Source organism: Dermacentor albipictus, chromosome 4, assembly GCF_038994185.2.
Source record: "Dermacentor albipictus isolate Rhodes 1998 colony chromosome 4, USDA_Dalb.pri_finalv2, whole genome shotgun sequence".
NCBI lineage: Eukaryota > Metazoa > Arthropoda > Arachnida > Ixodida > Ixodidae > Dermacentor > Dermacentor albipictus.
Genome location: NC_091824.1, coordinates 34,471,623 through 34,494,923, shown reverse-complemented (window position 1 = coordinate 34,494,923; position 23,301 = coordinate 34,471,623). Strand labels below are relative to the sequence as shown.

At 48.4% G+C, this 23,301-nt stretch overlaps 1 protein-coding gene across 2 annotated transcripts in view; it reads right to left on the bottom strand.

The window, feature by feature from the left end:
* The window catches only part of LOC135900186 (uncharacterized), a 48,937-nt gene that overhangs the window by 16,585 nt on the left and 9,051 nt on the right, over positions 1–23,301 (bottom strand). Inside the window, exon 1 of one of the 2 annotated variants that reach the window (XM_065429630.2) lies at positions 8,533–8,644. The exons of the other annotated variant lie outside the window; for it this stretch is intronic. Coding sequence (XP_065285702.1) covers positions 8,533–8,613 — 81 coding nt within the window. The 5' untranslated portion in view covers positions 8,614–8,644. Of the gene's footprint in view, positions 1–8,532; positions 8,645–23,301 lie in introns of those variants that run through there. 2 annotated transcript variants of the gene reach the window in all.

The following is a 23,301-nucleotide window of genomic DNA, read 5'->3' as shown; positions in this document are numbered from 1 at the left end:
CACCTTTTCCAGCGTATCACCCCTGAAGAAAGCCGAACACCAGGCTGCGGTACACTTGTGCCCATCTGAGAACCAGTGCGTGCCCGGTGACGGTTTGAATCGAGCCTACAACCTGCCGCAGCCCAGGCGACCGCTCTACAACTAAGCCACTGCCCACAATGCAGAGGAGAGGTTGTGAGAATGGTAGAGATGAGGTAGACAGATGAGGCTGAAGATGAGTAGAACTTGTAGAACCGACGCCATCATGATACGAGTAAATGCAATCCTTACTACTCTTTGCACGTGTAAGCTCGCATACATAGAAGGGAGAGAAAGAGAGGGAAAAGAAGACCTTAGACAGTAGGAGAAACTTGAGAAATTTAAATCCATGGTATAGCACGGTACGCTGCGGCTGTTTCTCAAAAAAGAAAAACAAAAGTAAGTGTCGATTCGGTGCGCGAATGCGAGAGAAAAGCGTTATAATTACGTTGCACCTTTTGGAGGCCCCGGATCCGTCATTTAATCCAACGTTCCCCACATTAAAAAGTGTTGTGCAAGGGCGACTCTTCGAGGAGCGAAGTGCAAATGACGGTGGACCGAAGGAGGCTTCCGTCCGGCGGAGTATATATATATATATATATATATATATATATATATATATATATATATATATATATATATATATATATATATGTACTTAATGTGAACAATATTCATACGCTTCATAGCCCCAGCTGTACATACTCACCATTGGTGGTTCTAAGTGGGGAGCAGAAAGAAGAGTCTGATGGCTTAAATTTGTCTGACACGATAAGTATAATCATACGAAGCCAACAAACACTGACACTAAGGACAACACAGGGGAAATTACTTGTGCCTAATAAATGAAATAAAGCAACGATAAGTTAATGGAAATTATAGTGGATGAAAAAACAACTTGCCGCAGGTGGGAACCAAAGCCACAACCTTCGCATTTCGCGTGCGATGCTCTACCAATTGAGCTACCGCGGCGCCGTTTTCCCATCCACTTTCTTGGGTATTTATGTGTCCTAGTAGAACCCTGGGAGTGTTAGCCAGTGCCACCACTCACAGACCTTGGCGGCGGACGTGGGACGTCTTTTTTGCCGCAGGCGTCAACATTGATGCCTTCAGGTAGCATATGTGGGGTTATTGACTAGTTGCCTTCACCCTAAAAGATCACGTTCTAGTGACCGTTATATATATATATATATATATATATATATATATATATATATATATATATATATAACGGGCAGATAAGTTAAGGACAGGACACGAGTGCGACAGGAACAATTGGCAACGTTTTTGCCAGAGCACTCCAGGACATCTTTCGCTAGCACTTCCCCGGAGGACTGGCACCATGTGTGCAGCGACAAGCATTCGCCTTCACTGCCATCGTACCCCGTCCGAAGATGACCTATCCTTGCGATTCGTGGTCAACATAATTATTAATTATAGTGAATCATGGTAATTATGGTTATGCATCATGCTGAACGTTATTAATTAACGATGTCGCAGTTTCTGATTCACAGAAAATGGCTTAATCTTTTAGCACCTACTTTCACTTTGCCTTTACGACTGATAACTCTGCAACCCCTGTTTTTGATTCCGAACCATATCCTCCAATCGACGATGTATCTGTCTGCTGAGGTGGTACTAAACTTAATCCTAAACTTAGACACCAAGAAGTGCTGTGGTTCCGACGGTATCCTGACTGTTTTTCTCGTTCGATACTCTTTTTGGTGCAGCAGATATCTAACAAGTATATTCAGAAAATCTCTCTCAACCGCCACCGTTTCTCCCTCGTTGAAACTTTCTTCAATTCTGCCGTTATTTATGTCGGGTAACGTTCAATTTTTATCTAACTATCAGCCAATCTCATTAACAGCACAATCATGTAAATTACTCGGACACATTCGGGCGTTCACCATCATCACTGTCGATGGTCGGTAAGTAATCACCAATGCTGCCTCGATTCGTACGAGGGACTCCAAAATAGCTGAACAAATGGCTATTGCACTAGCTCTGCTGGATTGCTCGCGGGACGTCATCTATATTGATTCAAAATCTGCAGTCAGAACATTTGAAAAAGGCACCGTTTCCAAACAGGCCCTCAGACTTCTTGGGGGCAAGGCAATCACGCACCACTTCATTTATTGGTTTCCCACAGATCGGGGTAAGATAAAGGGTGATCCTCCCAACCTCAACGAGTCGGCTCACGTGGCTGCGCCTGAACTTTCCCACCGCGCACCCTCGACCAATCGGAAGCCGACTTCCCAAACAAGAGGGACATGCCCTCCACCTACAACGAGATTACTAAACACTACTATCGCAGCCGTAGAACCTACTTTGTCCCTCATCCGTAGCTCAATAGAACTCAAGCATTAACGCTCCGTCTACTACAAACGAATACGTATCCCAATCCGTCGCTCTTACATAAAATTTATCCGGATACTTACAACAATGCTACCTGCCACGATTGTGGAGAAATAGCCGCGTTAGACCACATGCTCTGGCGGTGTGACCGTCATGCTTTTACATCGATAAGAGCTCGGCCAGGTGAGAGGCGGTTCTCCGCAGCCCTCCTCTGGCTGACCAACTCTGGCCTGTCCAGCAGGCCCTTGATGCGACGGAGGCTCAGCCTTCCGGTTCCCACGCGGAAGCGGCCCGTTTCGTGAAGACTCATGATCTGCAAGACTTCATTAATGTTTCGCCATACCATGCCATATCATTAGCTGAGTTTTTTAAACGTATTATGGAAAGACTTGAAACTAATAAAGTTTTATGCACACTCCAGAATATATTTAGACGTGGCCATAGCACTATAACACAACTGACGGAATCATTCATGGCATCAGCAGCTCTTTAGAGGTAGGTGACCAGATTGATGCTGTTTTTATTGACAATGCAAAGGCCCTAAACACTGTCTCACACGTTAAACTGATGCACAAGCTGTTCGTTATACTAAAAAATGCATCTTTAATTGACTAGATGTCGGACTTTCTTTCCCAGTGTTCGCAGTATGTGTGTTTCAACTCTAGTAACTCACCCTTGAGGCCTTTTTCATCAGGGGTTCCCCAAAGTTCAGTACTTGTCGTCTTTTATTCCTGCTTTATATTAATGATGTACCCCTACGCGCCTCAGTTAAAATACGCCTTTTTGCAGATGATTGCGTTTTATATCATACAAATAAATCTCTTACTGATTATGTTGTCCTTAACAATTACTATGCTGACTTCTGTAACTGGTCGAAAGCATGCCAAATCTATATAAGGTTTTCCAAAACAGTCTCCATGTCCTTTACCGGATGCCCATACACTTCCTAATTTTCCTATGCTTTTACTAATATTAGTTTAAATTGGGTGTTCGAATTCAAATATTTAAGTATCCTAACAACACAAGATTTGTAATGGTCGACACACATTGATGTCACCTGTAACAAGGCCCTTAAAAGACTAGGTTACTTAGATCATTCGTACATCGCACTTCACCATCCACTTTCTTGGGAAATACGAAATGCGAAGGTTGTGGGATCGTTCCTTACCTCCGGCAAGTTGTTTTTTCATCCACTTTCATTTCCATTAGTTTATCGCTTCTTTATTTCATTTATCAAGCACCAGTAATTTCCACTATGTCATCCTTGGTGTCCATGTTTGTTCGCTTCTTACGATCTGACTAATAAAAATCGGGCCCCTCGGTTAAGCCCCTTTCTTTTCGTTTGTTACATAACGAGGGTCTCAAATCCGGCAACATTGATGCGTTCAGGTAGCATTTGTGGGTTTATTGACCGGTTGCCTTCACCCCAAAAAATCACGTTCTCTTGACACCTGTGGCAGAAAGGATGTTCCACATCTGGCGCCAAGGTCAGTGAGTGGTGGCGCTGACTAACACTCCCAGGGTTCTGCTATGAAACATAAATACCCAAGAAAGTGGATGGGGACACGGCGCCGCGGTAGCTCAATTGGTAGAGCACCGCTTGCGAAATGCGAAGGTTGTGTTGATCGTTCCCCACCTGCGGCAAAATGTTTTTTTTTTTCAGACTCTTTCATTTCCAATAATTTATCACTTTTTATTTCATTTATTAGGCGCAAGTAGTTTTCCCTATATTGCCCTTGGTGTCAGTGTTTGTTGGCTTCTTATGATATGATTAATTTTATTTAGTTTGACAAGTCTGCCACGTTGCGACGGCAAAGATTGCACCACTCGGGTCGTGTGAGGCAATGGCACTGATAACCTCCTCGCGGCCATGCATATAAAAATGGTGTACGCGATTATTTTGTCCTTAACAACATAATTGCGCAGAATCTTCCTGATTACTTCTCATAGTAGAGATAAATTCGGGACAAAATGATGATTTGCCTACACAAATCTACATACCGGTGCGGACATCCAAAGCGCGACATCAACTCACCAGTCACCGCTCTGGTGTAGCAACAAATGCTTAAGAACGTAGACATTGGTCGGAAACATCACCGCGAATTATCGTCATTCAAGGCATAGAGCACAGAAAGTTTCACTTACATCGATACCCATAGTGCGTAGAATCTGCGTATATTTTTTTTCTTTTGCTCCTGTTTCAACCTAGCAAGTCCTCACTGACAAATCAGCAAAAAACATACGCAGGAAAGGGGAGAAGCGACACATTGTTTCGCGCAAGACCTAATGACCCAAATGCAACCGATATAGCTGGTGTTGGTTTAATCTCAATGAGATCTCAAGAATGTTACGCCATCGAACGTTCCCAGAATTTCCAAATCCGCGTAGGCGGATTTGCAAATTTAGAAATTTGGAAAGATGTATCTCGTTCTCCACGCTTACTCACAGAATATTTTCAGCATTCGCACATACTGAAATTAAGATAACAAGAAGCTAAAGTTATTGAACTCTCAGTGAGCGATGTCCATTCTCGCAGATCCTTTGACCTTGTCCGTGATCTTTCAAAATTAGCCTATGACGAAATCTTTCAGCCGCACTCAGAACACGTGTGCGCTGATCCACCTCACCGGTCCACGGCTACATAATTTCGTGTCGCTAGTGAATAATGGACAATTTGACTATTGCATCTTTTTGAACCGGTGCACATGTTTTTTTTTTTCATTTACAATCTCATTTGCTCTTTTCCTATCTTACACTTCATTACTTATTTCTGTGCGAAAAGAAACCACAGCCATTTGGAGGAACTACATACGCGCTGGTTCCACCCGACAGAAGCTCCGCTTTCTGATGCGACCAGAACAAGTACCAAAAAAACGAGTCTTCAAAGTTTAATTATGAATGAAAAGCGCCGCATAATTTCAGTTCCGTGCAGTGCTGTGGACTCCTGCTATATATTTCTGCTGCCGTAATAAGCCGAGATTTTCTCTCAGCTTTCGATGTCTACCACATATCAACGGTTGCTTAGACACCACTACTTCTTTTCTTACTGCACATGCTCGAGAAAACGCCCACCGAGAAACTCGAAGGCGTGCGAAGTTGCAATGGTGCTGATGACTCAGAACAGGAGCATTATAGTGCAGAATCTTCATGACTACTTCTCATAGTAGAGATAAATTCGGGACAAAATGATAATTTACCTACACGAATCTACATACCAGTGCGGACATCAGAATTCGTGCGGCAATCGCCAACACAACCACTATTAAAAAATTAGGCTGATGCACCTATGACAAAAAAATAGAGGGTCAATTCATATCTGCAGAATTGAAGTCAGCTGGTGTACTGAATGCATAAACATTTCCAAGAAACTGCAAGCCGTGAGCCAGCTTCCTCGAACACATAGTCAAAACTCCAAGAAATAGTCAATAAGTTTGCAATTAACCTCTGTCCGCGCTACAATAGCTGACCTCAATTGTTTGTGGACTTTGTATTCAAGTACTTGTTGATTGATATTGTACTTGTTGTTGTTGATGCCATTGTTTTTTAACTGTAGTTAATTGAGAGCGTGATCTGACTTCAAGTCTGCGAAAAATGGGGCTTCAATTCCGCAAGCGTGAACTCTTTCGAGGTATCCTTATCGTATCTTATCTTATCTTTCTTAAAACTGTCAGCATTGTTAATGTCTTTGATAAAAATATGTTTTACAAGAGTATTCTTGGCTTAATTAGTTCATGTAGAACAGGGAAAGGGCAGTAGCTCTAGTACTTTATCAATCAAACTTTCTGCAGGAATCGGTTTATAATTGAACTTGGAACAAAAATGATTAATGAAGGTTAAAAAATTCTGGTGAGGTATTGTGTTATTTGCGATAAGTGCGCAAATATTCGTGTCCACCGTTAATTTGATGCTGTAGGGCAAAACGTTGGCCACCAAAGTTTGGTGCAGAAGCATGCGATAATGCTAAATCTGTTGACGTTATGTGATCTGACGTTACTGTAGATACTACATTTCGTTTTGTAGACGCCATCTTAGCTTTATGAAAATGCTCTGTTTATGTCATGCAACTGATTATCTTGCTTCTATTTAAAGAACAGACGAGCATGATTGACGTTTGGTTTTGCTTTCCTTGAGCGAACTGAATGATCGTCACTGATTTGCATTCTAGCATATCATTGCCCACGACTACTTGAGTGACACTCGGAATACCGAGACACTGTTGGTTTCGCGGTGCCGGTAGAATTGCAAGTAGGGATTCATCTACTGAGAAGTATGCAATTTAACACTTCATGTCAAGCGGGTCAACACCCATTCCTAGGACATGGGGCTCTATATGTAAAACTTGTCAAATCTAATTTTATTTCAAATCGGCCATTAAACTTCCCGGAGAAGTCAATATGGTTCGGGTCCCGGCGACTTGGGCTGGCGCCACAGCCATATGGTCTGAGTCCGAGCCATTTGGACCTATTACGGAGGGCTAATGGCCGACATGGAATGAAAATAGACTGACATAGTTTTCCGTTCAAGCAGCCATGATCAATTACACTTATCGTCAGACATCATTACTGTAGTTAGTGTTCTTAGCCTACATTACCAACCGTCCGTCCTTCCGACGGTTCCAGTCACTCAACCTGTCTAGTATAGCTTGGGCCACGAGGTATGGCGCATGCCTCGCCTGGGCGACAAATTATACGTCTGGGTATGTGGCACTGGGCCTGGTCCCAAACAGACATTTTATACTCCATAATTACATAACATAATCTTGATAATCAAAATCTGTTCCTGCAATAAATTTCCTATCAACAAATTAAATATGCACCACAACTGGATGGTTAAACGCTTTAACGCAAACAAGCATTCCCAAATGATGCATCCTGCGTAATTTTATTATCGAATTCGCCTTTAGAGATAGTCATCGTTGTAGCACGCTGTAGAGTCGTGCGGAAGAGCAGATGGAACATCCGGCACCCTCAGCATGTGTAACGCTGCACTGAATTTTTTAAAAGCCTTATAGATGGAAGGAGGCTGTGCGCCCTATTGAGCGCGTCTTACCAGGCTCGCATCACGCCACGGAAATAACCCGCGATCGCCACGCTCGAAGATCGCTGCCGCTGTGATTCATGCCAACGTAGCACAGCGCCCGAGCCTGGTGTGAGTTACACAAATTTCTTCACCTCGGGCTCCAGTTCGTGCGAGCGAGAGCTAATTAATAGATTATCCCGCATGCACGCGCTTTTTTCGAAGCCGCCTTAAAGAACGCGCAGCGCTAAGCGTTAAAAGCCCTCAACCTCAAAACCCTCAACGCGTTCCTTGCTACCCTGTTTTTATAGGTTCTTTGGGTCTCCGTCTATTGGACCGTACATAGGCCCATCCTCAGTATCGTTGCTCTAGTAATCCGGTGATAAGAGAGCGGCTATATAGTTGTTGTTGGACTGGTGCCATCATAGTAATAGAGCGCCTCCGCTTTGTTGATGTTCAGCGATTAGAGTTCTTAAAGATGCTTGCGAGGCGCAACAAGCGAGCGTGACAGCTGAGTCTGGAAGTTTGTCAACACGCAACACCGAGCGTGCCCTCATTTAAGCGGTACGACTGCCTCAGGTGGCCGATTTGATCTTATCTTATTTATCTTAGAGTGCCGCTTGGGCTTGAGTCAAGAGTGATCACAACAAGAGGCAGTGACATTCATTGAAATCGAAGTGCTTGACAGCTGTCCAATATGAACAAACATCAAACTAAGAACCAGTCTATTTTACAACAACTCAAAGTAAAGAGACCAATGCTAGAGGAATAAGACCGTAGCGAGATCAACAAGGAAGAGGCCAGTGCACGAGACCGGCGTTTAGTGTTGTACTTATGTCGTCCTTGTTTATTTCTTTGGCGTTACTGATCTTACTTTTGATTCATGAACCAACTTGCCCAATAAAATATTTTACTAAGCAACGCGAGAAGACCTCAGAAGAGTCTTGTAAGATTCCCTAGTCATCAAATCAGAGTTACTTTATACTATTAAAATATAATCGAGCGATGCTTAAGAGGAGCCACCGCGAGAACGACGAAGAAGTTGGTCGGTGCCCTTGGCACGAGTGAGTGTAAGCCTGGCTGCCTGGCTCCAGTGTAAATAGCGTGTAAATAGCATCTTTCGCGTGCGTCTTTCCACACCCAACATTTCTGGTGGAGGTCAGCGATCTCCGTCATCACCACGGAACTCCGAAGCGGTCGGCACACCGAGCTTGTCACCATGGCTCCCGGTGACGAGCCCGCCTCTGCAACGGCTTCGGCTTGTCGGACTGCTCCAATCGTCACGGTTGCCCCACACCGTGGCCCAGGTGTGTTCTCTGGCTTGGAGGGACAGTATGTCGACGGCTGGATCAACCTGTAAAAACACGCCAGTGCTAATAATAGGTGGGACCCAGCGATTATGCTCGCCAATGTCATCTTTTATCTCGGCGGCACCCCACGCGTGTGGCACCAAACGCATGATGACGAAATAACAAGTTGGGACAGTTTCAAAGAAAAGCTACGGAACTGTTCGGCGACCCTACAGGGCACAAGGCTGCCACGAGAAAGCCTCTTGCGTCTCGTGTTCAGTCATCCAGAGTCATACGTTTCCTATATCCTCCACGTCTTGGCTCTATGCCGTAAAGCTGACGATAATATGTCCGAAGCAGATAAAGTGGCAAAGGCATCGCCGACGGCGCTTTCAATTTGCTTGTTTTCGGCAACGCCTCGACTATCGACGCCACTATAAAAGAATGCCGTCGCCTTGAACAGTCTAAGAGCCGCCGTATCTCACACCACATTGCGCGGCTACCCAACACTGCTGCTACGTCGACATGTGAGGGTCAACCGCGTCAGACCACCACCTGCGACGACGTCACCCGTATTATTCGCTGGGAACTCGAGGCCGCCTGTTCGCCAGCCTTCACCGAAACGCCTCCCGATCCGCCAGCAACCCCCATTGCGATGATTCTGGCCATCGTCAGACAGGAATACGAAAACATGGGTCTGAACACCGTGTGTTCCCCAGTTATCTAGCGGCCCTCCTCGTTCCCGGCAGTCCTTTTCTGCCACATCTTGCCGCAGCCCTTCCGAATGGCGTACCCCTTTTGACAGGCCGATCTGTTTCCACTGCTGTCGCATCGGCCACGTCGCCCGTCACTGCCGAAACCGATGGCCACCACCTCCACGGACTTTCCCCGCCACTTATACCCGCGCCTTTGGACCTTCTGTACCGTATGCCACCCGCCATGAACCCACTACCGCTGATGCCCCTGCTCCGAACCTTCGCTACAGCCGCTCGCCCTCACCTCGACGCCACCAGTCTCGTTCACCCGAACCCCGCCTCTTCTCTTCGCCGCCTATCGCCTACCGGATCAAGCCGGAAAACTAGGCACTGCAGCTTCTGGAGGTGAAGCTGCGTTGTCGACCCTGCCCTCAAATCCTCTGCTCACGTTACCTACTAACCGAAACCTTCTTGACGTTGACAGCTATCCTGTCACGGCACTCATCGATACAGGAGCACATCTTTCTATTATGAGCCCTGCCTTCCGACGACTGAACAAGCTCCTCACCCCACCGTCGGCACGCACCGTCCGCGTTGCGGATGGCGGTAGTGTGCCTACCCCCCGCATGTGTATGGCACGTATCAGCACCGCTGGCCGCCACACTCCTGTCCTCTTCACCGTAATTGCTGATTGCCCCCACGACCTCGTTCTCGGCCTCGATTTTCTCTCCGCCCATTCTGCTCTTATTGAATGCTCTTCCAGTACCCTTCGCCTTGAGTTGCCGATGCTTGCAGAACCTTCTGACGCACCCCGCTGCCACTAACGCTCCACCGGCTTTCTTCGCCTGCTGCCAAAGTCCATAGCCTACATTAAACTGTTGCCTTTCCGCCAGTTCCTGATGGCGAGTACCCCGTCACTCCTCTGCCCGACATCCCAGTACAGTATGTCGTCACGGTGCCTCACAGTATACTTACTATTACTGCGAACCACACTCGCATGCCTGTCTGTAACTTTGGAATGGCAAAGCAAATTCTACCGCAAGGTATTTTGCCACGACAATGCCTGCAATGCCTTGCCACGATTGATTGTCTCGGTGACCAATACTTGGCAGCGTTATCGACCGATGGTTCTCGCGAGCTTAGCTTGCCCCTCGCGCCAGCCTTGGGCGTTGATCCAAACAAAAAGAAAATGGTTGCGACGGACCTGTCCTCTATGCAGGCTCAAGACCTTTGCGAAGAATTATCGTCCTACCGCGATATTTTCAACATCGTCGATCGCCCTTTAGGCCTGACGCTCGCGGTCAAGCATCGGATTCTTACTGGCGATGCTGTGCCTATTCACCGACGACCGTATCGAGTTTCTGCGTCGGAACGTCTAGTAATTCAAGATGAAGTGAACAAAATGCTCGATAAAAACATCATTGAGCCTTCATCGAGTCCCTGGGCGTCACCTGTGGTGTTGGTTAAGAAGAAGGACGGTACGTGGCGCTTCTGAGACTACCGTCATCTGAACAGCATTACAAAGAAGGACGTCTACCCGCTCCCACGTATGATGAACTCCTTGCTCCAAGGTTTCAGATGGTCCACATGCCTCTGCTACCTCGACGACATCATTGTCTTCTCGCAAACTTTGGACACTCACCTTGAGCGTCTCACAACTATACTTGATGTATTTCGAAAGGCGAAGCTGCAGCTTAACTCGTCCAAATGTCGTTTTGGCCACCGACAGATTACTCTTCTGGGCCATCTCGTTGACGCTTCCGCAGTACAGCCTGATCTCGACAAAACTCGCGCTGTCCGAGAGTTTCCAGTTCCGAAGACAGCCACAGTCGTTCGAAGTTTTGTAGGGCTGTGCTCGTACTTTGGTTTTCTCCGAGATTTTGCGACAATTGCTAGGCCCCTGACAAATCTTTCGAAGAAAGCCGTACAATTCTCGTGGGGTACTGCAGAAGCCGCCGCCTTCTCTCGTTTCGTCACTCTTCTAAACTCACCACCCATTCTCACCAACTTCGACCCTGATGCCCCAACAGAATTACATACAGATGCCAGCGGCCATTGCGTAGGTGCCGTCTTAGCCGAGCATCAGCGGGGCCAGGATCGCGTCATTGCTTATGCGAGACGCCTCCTAGCACCATCGGAGCGAACTATTCCATTACAGAAAGCGAATGCCTTGCTGTTGTCTGGGTGGTTGCGAAGTTCCGTCCTTACCTTTACGGTCGCCCCTTTTCCGTAGTCACTGGCCATCATGCTCCTTGCTGGCTCTCATCACTAAACGATCCTACAGGCCGGCTTGGTCGATGGGTTTTGAGGCTGCAGGAATTCTCATATTCCATGGTGTACAAATCTGGCCTCCTGCACCAAGACGCTGACAATTTGTCGCATTGCCCTGTTGACGACTCTGACTCCTCCAATACTGCCAGTGCTTCTCGCGTATTCTCTGTATCCCAGCTGCTTCATTTCGCCGACGAGCAACGCCGTGACGCCTACATCAGAGCGCTCATCGACGGTTTTGAAGACGCTCCGGCCGATGCTGCTCTACGCCTCTTCGTCCTCCACGACGGTACTCTGTACCATCGTAATTTTCATCCGGACGGCTCTGAGTTCCTGCTTGTAATACCTAAACACCTCAGCTCCACCATTCTAGAAGAGCTTCACGACGCACCAACGGCAGGAGACCTCGGCGTATCTCGAACCTATGACCGTGTACGCCACTGCTTTTTTCTGGCCGGGCCCTGCCCGTTCCGTACGACGTTACATCGCCACTTGTGAACTTTGCCAACGACGCAAGAAGCCTTCCAAGCTCCCCGCTGGTTACCTGCAGGCGCTCGACATCCCTGCCGAGCCCTTCCATCGTGTAGGTTGGACCTTGTCGGCGCATTTCCGGAATCCACATCAGGAAGCAAGTGGGTTGCAGTCGCGGTGGACTACGCGACCCGCTACGCCATAAGCCGTGCTTTTCTGACCAGTTGCGCAACTGATGTTGCGCACTTCCTCCTACATGATATCATTTTGATGCATGGTGCTCCGCGTCAATTGCTTACAGACCGCGGCCGCACCTTTTTGGCCAAAGTCATTGACGACATCATGTGTGCCTGCTCAATACAGCATAAATGTACCACCTCCTACCACCCCCAAACGAACGGCCTCACTGAGCGTTTGAACCGCACCCTTACATACATGCTATCCAAATATGTTTCAGACGACCACCGTGACTTGGACCTGGCTCTACCTTACATTACCTCTGCATACAACTCTTCCCGTCTCGAAACTGCTGGCTTTTCCCCGTTTTATCTCTTGTATGGCGGCGAACCGACGCTACCACTGGACACAGTGCTTCTGTCGGCCACAGCTTCAACTAACGATTATACCCGTGGTGCAATCGCCTATGCTGATCATGCTCGCCAACATGCGCGTGCTCGTCTTCAAGTGTCTCAAGGCAAGCAGAAACAACGCTACGACCTCCGTCACCGTGATGTCCATTTTGTGCCCGGCGCCCTCGTGTTGCTTTAAGTCACCATCGCGTAAATTCGGCCTTTGTGAAAAACTACTTTCCTGTTACACAGGCCCATATCGCATGATACGCCAAGTGACCGATGTCACCTCTGAAATCGTTCCAGCCACGCCCACTGCGTCCTCCGCTGTGACAACCAGTGACATTGTCCACGTTGCCCGACTCAAACCGTACAACTCTCCATGCACCTTGGATATTTAACAGCACCGTGACGGTGCTTTTGCCACCGCGGGGTAATATTAGGATATCATCGAGCGATGCTGAAGAGACGAGCCGCCGCGAGAACGACGAAGAACTTGGTCGGTGCCCTTGGCACGAGCGAGTTTCAGCCTGGCTGCCTGGCTCCAGTGTAAACAGCGTGTAAATAGCATCTTTCGTCTGTGTCTTTCCACACATAACAATATGACGGAGACGTTATTCGATGGATGGATGGATCGATGGAGTAACTTTATAGAAAGGTCCTGCGAGCTACGGGGCGCAAGGTCCCATAGAGCGGGCTACTCCCACGTTGGGACCGGGAGATGTAACTCCCTGGCCGCATCGTGGGCTCGCTGGACGGCCCAGAGCTGCTCCGCCAGGTCCGTGCTGCGTAATGCGTCTTGTAGCCGGGCGGAGTCTTGATCCTTGTTTGCGTGGGTCCGATCACACGGCCAGAGCAAGTGATGTACGTTTAGTGTGCTATGGGAATTTTCGCAATATGATGTTTTGAATAGGTCAGGCATGTAGTGATGTAGTCTGTTCTGCGTGGGGTACGTGTTTGTTTGAAGCATTCTGAACGTCAGGGCTTGAGGCCTGGTGAGCTTATTGTGAGGTGTGCTGTATATTCTGCGGTCTAGATAAAAGTGCTTTATGATCTCGTTGTATGTGGAGGGAGGGTCCCGATTCTCGCTGGGATGGTCACGACCAGAATAGGTGGCGTCGCGGAAGGTTAGGTCTCGCGCGCTCCTGTGAGCCATCTCATTGAGATTGCGAGGGGCGTCCTCGATCTCTCCGAGGTGTGCCGGGAACCAGCAGATGGTGTGATGCTGCAGCGGTGCGGATCTATTGATTATTTGTAGTGCTTGTCTTGCAACTGCTCCTTTCTGAAAGGCTTTGACGGCCGAGCGTGAATCGCTGTAGACATCGGTGGTGGTCGGGTCTGTGAGCGCAAATGCGATGGCAACCTGTTCTGCTATCTCGGACATGTGGGTCTTGACTGTGAGAGCATTTCTCACTTGACCTTGCTCATTGATCGTGGTGGCAACGAAGGCCTTCCTGGTTGGGTACTGTGCCGCGTCAACGAAACAGGCTGGGATCTTCTTATCACGTATTTCGCGTAGGATGAACGATCCGCGTGCCAGCCTTCTGGGTTGATGGTGCGTGGGGTTCATGTTCCGCGGCAGTGGGCGAACCGTGTAGGAGTTGCGTGTGTCCGTCGGAACGCTTTGATATAGATTCTCGATTACTGTGGTGTCATAACCTAGTTTGGCTAGGATTTCTCTACCCGGTTTGGTTCCAGAGAGTCTTGTCCATTGAGCCCGATCTTGAGCTTTGGCGATTTCTTCAAGTGTGTTGTGTACCCCCAGTTGCAGCAGGAGCTCTGTCTCGGTGTTCTTGGGGATTCCCAGCGCTAGTTTGACTAGCTTCCTCAGTTGTACATTGAGTTTGTCCTTCTCCGCTACCTTCCATCTGTGCATGGCCGCCTCGTAGGTGAAGTGGCATAGCGCAAAGGCGTGTGTTAGCTTGAGGAGATTTTCTTCCTTAAGGCCGTGTTGTCTGTTGGCTACGCGTCGTACGAGATGCAAGGCATTATTCGACTTTGTCACGATCTTCTCCACTGTAGCGCCGTTAGAGCCGTTGCTCTCAATGAACATCCCAAGGACTCTGATTTTGCTGACGTGTGGAATGGTTCCTCCGTCTTTTGTTCTTAGAGTAACAACGTGTGTGTCTCTGATTTCGTTCTTTGGTTTTGGACCGCTCCTCGATGGTTTGTAGACGAGGAGCTCCGACTTCGCAGGCGAACATCGCAGGCCGGTGGGAGCGAGGTATTCCTCGATCACGTCGATCGCTTCCTGCAGAGCGCTTTCAGTTGATCCCAGGCTACCAGTGCACGAGCGCACGAACAGAGAAAAGAGGACACTTTGCTACACTCGCAGCTGCGTCTACGAGGAAAACTTGTTGAACAAATACATAATATTCATGAGGTGTGCGTTCATATGTGCGCCATTTGCAAAAAAAAGCGATCGTCAGGTGGTTTGGCGAGGCACTCATACCAGCTCGCATAGCTTATGGTGCTTCTTTTATTTGAAGAGCAGAGGGCACAGCAGTGTAAAGTTATTTCTGCGCTTGGGAACCAGTGCTTGCAGAGAAGTGCAGTGGCAGTTTGACTGTGCCACTAAACTAAAACAAGTTGATACTGTCCAGTAGAGAGACCACAAAATATGCATGAGACCTTTAATGATTACAGATGTGCGACTGGTTGCTTTACCCGATGCGCCTAGCCAAGTTCTGACCATAACCCTGTATTCTGTGCGGAACACTTGCGCTGCTACGTTCTGGCACGCAGATGCTAAAAGAAACCTGTGTTACTTGGTAAACACGACACCGCACCACAGGCGGTACACAGAGACCCTCGAGTGCTTGACAACCAACGCGGTAGGCAGTCCTTTAGATGAGCCTGTGAATATCGGCGAGTGTTCGTGAAACTCGTTAATTTGCATGAGGCCAATGTACAGAAATCGGCTATGAAAGGATGTGTAGCTGTTGCATCTCTCACACTTATGCAGCTGACATACGCCCACAGGGCGGATTCGTTTGCTTTGAAAATCCCTCATTCCCATCCCTCTCACACAGTCCATTCGTCCACAATTTTCCTTGTACGTACCGAAGAGCATAGAAGCAGGCAAATAACAAAGAAATTTTCTCTCGCTCAAGGCTGCAAAGTTGAGGCTCCTTTAAACACATACAAACATTGTCATGGGGAGGAAAATACGTATATTATATTTATAGTCTATAAACAGAAGAATGCTTCCGATGTCACTCAAGATGGCGACGGACCACACGAAGATCACCCAGCATCGTCGTCCATTCGCTGCATGAGATGTATCGGGATCAGGGTGAACACCAGAAGAATCGACAAAGTATCCGAGAAGAATAAGTTACCGGTGACCGAAGCTGCATTTTGGCGAGTTGAGTTGGACGTGACGTTGTGCAAACAGAGAACGTCCGAGTTGGGTGACACGATTCACTAGCCACCATCGGCGACTGGTGGATCTGGGATGACGTCTATGAACGCCACAGCAAGATGATGCAGGCGAGTGTATTCATCGGAGCATAGTCGACTAGGCTTCGGATCAGAAGGCTCAACGTCATATGGTAGGGCGAGTATAAGAATGCCGGCACAAGAGTCAACAAGAGCCGAATGAGCAGACAGAAAATCGAGTCCCAAGATGATACCATGTGAGCCCTCCACCAAAACATAAAACAAAACAGAAATATGGTATCCAGCAACAGTAACATGGGGCGGTACACATCTCACTAAAATTCACAGTTGCACCGTCAGCTAGGCGGACTACAGTGATTGGAGCGGGAGTGAGAACATTGTTTAGATGGGGACGGAGGATGGAGCTCATAAACGATATGTGGGCGCCGATGTCAATGAGAGCTATTACAGGTGTACCATCCACGTCTATGTTGATGTAGCTGGGGTCTACAGGTAACGTGCCCAGAGCAATTTCGAGTTGGATCGTCAATGCCGGCTCACATCTCGGAGCTGCACTCGTTAGTTTTCCCGATGAGCGGTGAGGATTGGAGGGACAAGAAAAGCGACTGGGCTAGGGTGACCGGCGTCGTGATGGCGACGGAGATCGGCTCTGTCGCAGAGGCAATGAGGGCGGAGCAGGATCGTCTTGAACGCGCGCCGGCATGGGACAACTGTGAGTAGGACGTCGAAAAGTTGAGCACGTCTGGCGAGGTTCTGGGCTCTACGGAGTGCGGCGATGGCGCGAAATATGTCCGCCTCATCAAACGGAGAAAATATGCCTATCATCTGACATGCGCCATGCTGCCGAGTTGGTGCAACCAGGACGAGCGTACGAGTGTTGGTATAGATCAGGTGCTCTAGGTAGCCGTTAGTTGGGTGTACTGAATGGGCAAAGCAACTGCAGTCCCATATTGGCTAGCTCTTGCCGTATAACGGTTGGTATGAGGGAAAGTGTGGTTTGAGGATCGGCAGGGGTGCGCACTTGCAGCGGAACAGGTGAGGCAGCTTCAATCTCCCGTCTGACGGTATACACTATATTCTCTGGTAGAACAGGAACGGGTGATAGGCGGATGTGCTCACACACAGATGTCGCAGGCGTGTTCGGGAGCCTTAAGAACTGGTGCGCAATGCGACAATTTTTCGCATCTTCAAAGCACCGGCAATCATTCATGAGGTCCTGAACTGTGAATGAGTCTTTGAAGACGAGAAGAATAAAAGCTTCATCCGCTATACCCTTGAGAATGTGAGGGACCTTTTCAGCTTCCAGCATATTTTAGTCGATAAGCCTAGCTTTATAAGGTGTTCAATATATGTCAAGCACGACTCGGTGCAGGTCTGAACCCGGAATGCCAGTGTTTTCTGAGTGTCACGATGGCGCCGATTGAGCTCGCAAACAAATGGGTAAACTTTTGTTTAGACAAATCCCAAGTCATGATTTCTTGTTTATAGTTTGTAAACCAAACTTGTGCCGTCCCCGCAAGGTAAGATATGTTGGCTAGCTTGAGTGTATAGTCCCAGTCCACATACCGGTTTGTAAATTTGCAGGCAGGCTTTGACATCAGTTTTGTCGTTACTGGGAAATATGCCCGGGTCATGCGGTTGTCCGCGCACAAGAGGGAAGGTGGTAGTCGGTTAGGGCAGGGTCGGTGAAGTGCCTGAAGTACTGTCATTGTCGTCTTGGGTGGGCATGGAAGATCGAGTCAAGGAGCATCCACTACGTACATCTGCCATGAGTGTTGAAGAACCCGCAATCTCAACCAAAATCTTACATGGAGGAAACGACGTATAATATATTTACAGGTTATATACAGGAGGACCCTTCGGATGTCACTCAAGATGGCGACCGAACTACGCGAACATCACCGAGCGTCCTCGTCTTCTCTCGCTTCATCTTCATCGCTGACAGCGCCTCGTAGCAACAGTATCATTGGGTTGCAATCGGCTTGAGGCGCTGTATGTAGATGGTTTCACTAACACGACTACGTCGGTCTGTAGGTGGCGTGTCAGGCCCGACAATATAGTTCGCAGGCGATGTCTACGCTACAGCATGGCAGGGTCCTTGATGTTTGGAGCCAAGCTTTCACGATGGGCCAGCAGGAACAGCTGAAACCGAAACCCACAGGAGGATATCTAGGGGGTCATCGTCACGTCGAAATTAGTGTTGCCAGTGGTCGACGGTTGCGGCGTAGCGGGAGAGCATATGGCATTCCTCGGCGCAGTAGGCAGCTTCAGAATTGCACGTACGTTCAGATGAGTCGGGCCGGTAGGGAAGAATAGTCTGGAGTGTGGTCCAAGGTTTGTGGCCACAAAAGAGCAAGAAGGGGAAGCGGTTCTGGTCACCTGTGGTGAAATGCTGTAGAAGGACGTCATGAACGGCCAAATAAGCTCCCAATCATTGTGATCAGAGGGGACGTACTTGAAGATCATGTCGCCAAGGGGGTGGTTAAATCTTTCGTCAAATGATTAGTTTGAGGATGGTAGGCGGTAGCGGTGCGATAAACATAGTGAAATTTGACAAGGCGCATGTTTACCGCTTCGCAGAAGAACACACGTCATCTATCGCGAGGTGCGCCTTGGTGGAGAATACAGCTTTCAGGAGGCAGAATGCTATGTCGCGAGCTGTGGCGGCAGGCAGAAGAGCTGTTTCCGCGTATTGCGCCAAGTGGTCGATTGCGACGAATATCCAGTGGTTTCCTGAAGCTGTGCTCAGTAGTAATTCATGCGGAATAATGGCAATGTTATCGAAGTCCCCAGCAGAGCATGGAATGCGCTGGATTGAACCGCAGACATACTGAGCCGGTACCTTGCGACGTTGGTATTGAGAGGACAATCGAATGTACTTGCACGCAAAGGTGTGCTTGCCACACCAGCAAATCTGTAGCGAAGCCGAGTGTACGTTTCGAAGACGCCTGCATGCGCACACCGTATGTCAGCGTGGAATGCAGCACTTACATCACCAAAAAGATGTGGAGGCACGAGCTGTAACTACTTGTGGCAATCAGAGGAGTAGTTCCGGCGATATAGAAGGTAATCTCGAATTTCGAAGTGAAAAGCTCGAAGGTGCAAAGCTCGAGAAGGTGGTGGAAGATTCAACGGGTTTGAAAGGAAGCGGATAAGAGCGCCAATAACAGCATCTCGGCGTTGCTCCGAGATACTTTGGAGTACTTCGTCAATGGCATACAGGCAGTCAGCGCTTTCGGTTGACACGGGCGAACGGGAAAACGTGTCGGCTTCGGATCACACCTGTAGATAACGCGCAGGACGAAATCTTGCAACCGCGAAGCCTAGCGAGATAATCGGCCTCAGGGTTTCTTCAACATAGACAGCCAACAAAGCGCATAATGGTCTGTAATTACGTCGGAGGGATGGCCCTGAGGTAGGGTCTGAATTTACCTAGTGCCTAGATTATGGCCAAACATTCTTTTTACGTAACGGAATAATTCATTTCTGCTTTGCTGGTTGTGTGGCTTGCGTATATACCCAGCACTCGTCGAATGCAGATTTGCGCTGCACCAGCACAGCGCCGAATCCAGCACCGCTTGCGTCGTTGTGTACTTTGGTCGGAGCTGTAGAGTCGAAGTGACGCAGTATAAAGTGGCGTGGTTAGAAGATAACGTAACTCCTGGAAGGCATCATAATGAGCGGGCGACCAGGCGTAATTTTTCAAGCCGCTCCGTAGAAGCTGATTCAAGGGAGCGGTGATGGATGCAAAATTTTGAACTAAGCGGTGAATGTAAGAATATAAGCCTTGGAAGTTGCTAAGTTGTTTCATGGAAGAAGGTTTGGGAAAATCAGCAACTGCAGAAGCTTGGCGCCAATACGAAGAACACCGTCTTTAGATGCTACAAGGCCAAGAACGAAGAGCTGACTTGCGCCAAAACAGATTTCCTTCAGGTTGAGCTGGGAGGCCAGCCTCAGGAAGGCACTGCAACAATTCCTCTACATTATATAAATGGGAGGGAAACTCGGGCGAAAAAATAACCACATCACCTGGGTAGCGGATGCACGTTTTCCCCTTGAAGCCACGCAATAGGTTGTCCATTATAGGCTCAAATGTTGCGGGGCGTTGCAAAGCCCAAATGCATGACACGAAATTCGTTTAGGTCATCTGGTGGCGCAAAAGCCGTTTTAGGTTGGTAGTCTGGTGCCACGGGGGCCTCCGGATAGCCACTGACTAAGCCGACAGAAGAGAAAAACTCCGCGCCTGGGAGGCAGCTATTTGTTAAGACCACAGTAATCGACGTAGAATTGAATTGATCTAGCTTTCTTAATAAGAACAGCTCAGGGGCTATCCCAAGGCTTGATGGCACCGATTTTGAGCATATCACCTCCTAGGTGCTCAACAGCATGGCCCTCTATCCTTGACACACGATGTGGACTTTGTCGCAGTGGTGAACTGATGCCCCTGTCTTTGCAGTGACAAACCGTTGACGTGTGCTCCAAGGAAACATGCTGGCAGTCCAAAGAATAACAGAACTTGTCAAGAAGGCATAGAAGCTGGGTGCGTTAGGAAACCGCCAACGTGTCGGCGATAGACATATATAGAACATCGAATGAAGTCGGCTCTTGCGCGGGGCAACGCGTCACTCCGGCGACGTCATGAGTGCTGATGGAACCAGATGGTATGTCAATGATGGCAGCAGGGCCTACAATCTAGACGCAGCCAGCGCACTTCTTACGAAATAGTCAGGGATCATGACAATTTGTTGGAGGCGAGCAGGCTGCTGCCGCTGTTTCAAACTTCTCAAAGAGCGAAAGGCCGAGTGGGCTATTTGCGATGAACGCAAATTGCAGATGGCAGAAACAGTGCGCGTCCATCATCAACAATGTTGCACGACACCGTAGCAAAGGGAGAGGATGGTGGTGGAATTGGAATGCTTTAGAGAACAAATACTTTACCTTAAACTTCACGAGCGTCAAGAAGCCAGCGAGACAAAGCATTTGAAGTTCCACTCCAGCACAAGAATGGTCGATGACGTCCTTACTAGAGGAAGGAAAGTCCCAGCTCAATATAAGATCGTATGAACAAAACTACATCACCGAAAATTCCACGATGTAGAGAGTGCCATTCATTACAACGCTAGCAGTACACGCAGCCGCAAGCGTGATGCGGCCTGCACTGGCGGTATGAAGTGATGCGTTTCACATTCGCGTCATAACTTTCCAGAGCAGACGGCAAAGTTTGACATTCGCAACTGAAACACCCGCACCAATATCGACGAGGGTGATTTCAGCAGCGCCATCGACATATACGTCAAGAATATTAGTCGGAAAAAGGAGAAGCCTTGGTCGTTTCGTGGATGACCCGTTTCAGCATAGAGGGACGACGACGCATCGGCGAAAGCGAGCGGTCTCTAGGTGATGGAGAACGGCGGTCAACAAGAGGGCCGTGGTCTGAGTATAAAGACATCTAGCCGGGGTTCTGAGATGCAGTGTAAGATGGGCACGCTGAAACGTATGGACTAAGGGAGAAGATGCGGCGGTATGATCCTGCGCGGCGACTGTATAATTGTGCGACGTGGCCAAATAAACCACACGCAAAACATATTGGCCGGTTGTCGGAAATGTGCCATTGTCCGCTGCTGTGTGGGTATCTCGGCTGAACGAAACAAAGAGCTGGATACAGTTGCACGACTGATGGGGATGGCGCAACAGTTTGAGTTTATGTCCATGTGGCAACCTCATCCTAGCTGAGTGATGCGTTCACCTTGGTATAGCCAATAGGAGTCAACCCCGGCGGAGTGTCGCGGGCAGAAAGCAGACCTGCGCAAACTTGCTCCTGTGCGACCTAGCGAAAGTTGGCAGGCAAAGACGAGGGTGGTAGCCCGGTAGCGGACAGCAGCGAAAGCTGACGAGAGGCCTCAAGACGTACTAACTACTTTTCCTGGCAAAGCTGGGAGTGAATGTCAGGAGCAGTGGCCATGCTAGCGAGGGTGCCGTCTTCCCAGGCGGGTATCGCATGAGAAGGCGCTTTCTCCGGAGCTCATCCATACCGTGGCAAAGCTCAATGACCTGATAAGCAATCCTGGACTTTTTGACAGCTGCATATTAAAGGCATCGCCGGAAACGCCCTTCATGATGTGACGAACCTTTCCTGCCTCCACCTTTGCCGTTTGGGTTAACACGTCGACAAAGATCGACGAGATCACCCATACAGCTAGTGCATGTTTCACCACTTTTTCGAATCGACTTCGTAGGCCTTGTTCAACGTGAAGCTTGCGCCTGCCAGGGCGGCCGAAAACTTCTGCATGCTTGTTTTGAATCTAGCCCACGTGAGGAGATAGCCTTCTTTGATTTTATACCACGCCTTAGCGACACCTATTAAGCTAGCTTCACGGGATCGTCCCTTTCAAGGTGGCGCTCACTCTTTCATACACTTCCAGCCAATCTTCCAAGATTCCCTCATCCGTGCCGCTGAAGATATCATGACCTTGCTGACGCTGAACACCGTGAACATGTGGAAGCTTACGAAACTGGTGGTGATGCATGGCTGGTGTCATCAGGCATGACCAATGCGAGACTACGGCTGCGTAAATCTAGAGTGGGGAAAACCGCAGGATCTTTAGCAAAGGAACTAAAGCGAGTGAAGGACGGCAAACGAGAGCAGCAACAAAAGCGCTGGCAGCGTTTTAAACAAAGGCGTCCAGGCAATCAAGGGCGCGTTTGCCCAGAGAACTGGCGATGTGTATGCAGCGCCGAGGATATCTCTTCACTGCAATATATGTATATATATAATATATATATATACATATATATATATATATATATATATATATATATATATATATATATATATATATATATATATATATATATATTCTTTCTTTTTTATCCTCCATTCCCTCTTTACCACGTGACCGGTGTCGCACACTACATTTGTGTTACTTTGCGACTCCTAACGATAACGCATAAATAACTACGATTCAAATTTGTGAAGCAGACAAGTGACTAAGGGCATGCAGATGCAAAGACGCAATAAAGCACTGCAGCGTCTAGACGACACAACATAGGCGGACGCCCTGCTAATCAATAGTTCGGTACCCGACGCGGTAGATTTTCGGTCATTGGCATTGCCCGAGGTAGCGGGTTCGATCCCGACCACAGTTGAAACATTTAGATGTGGACGGTAAGCGAAACCACTCGTGCACTGATATTTGGATGCGCGTTGAAGAA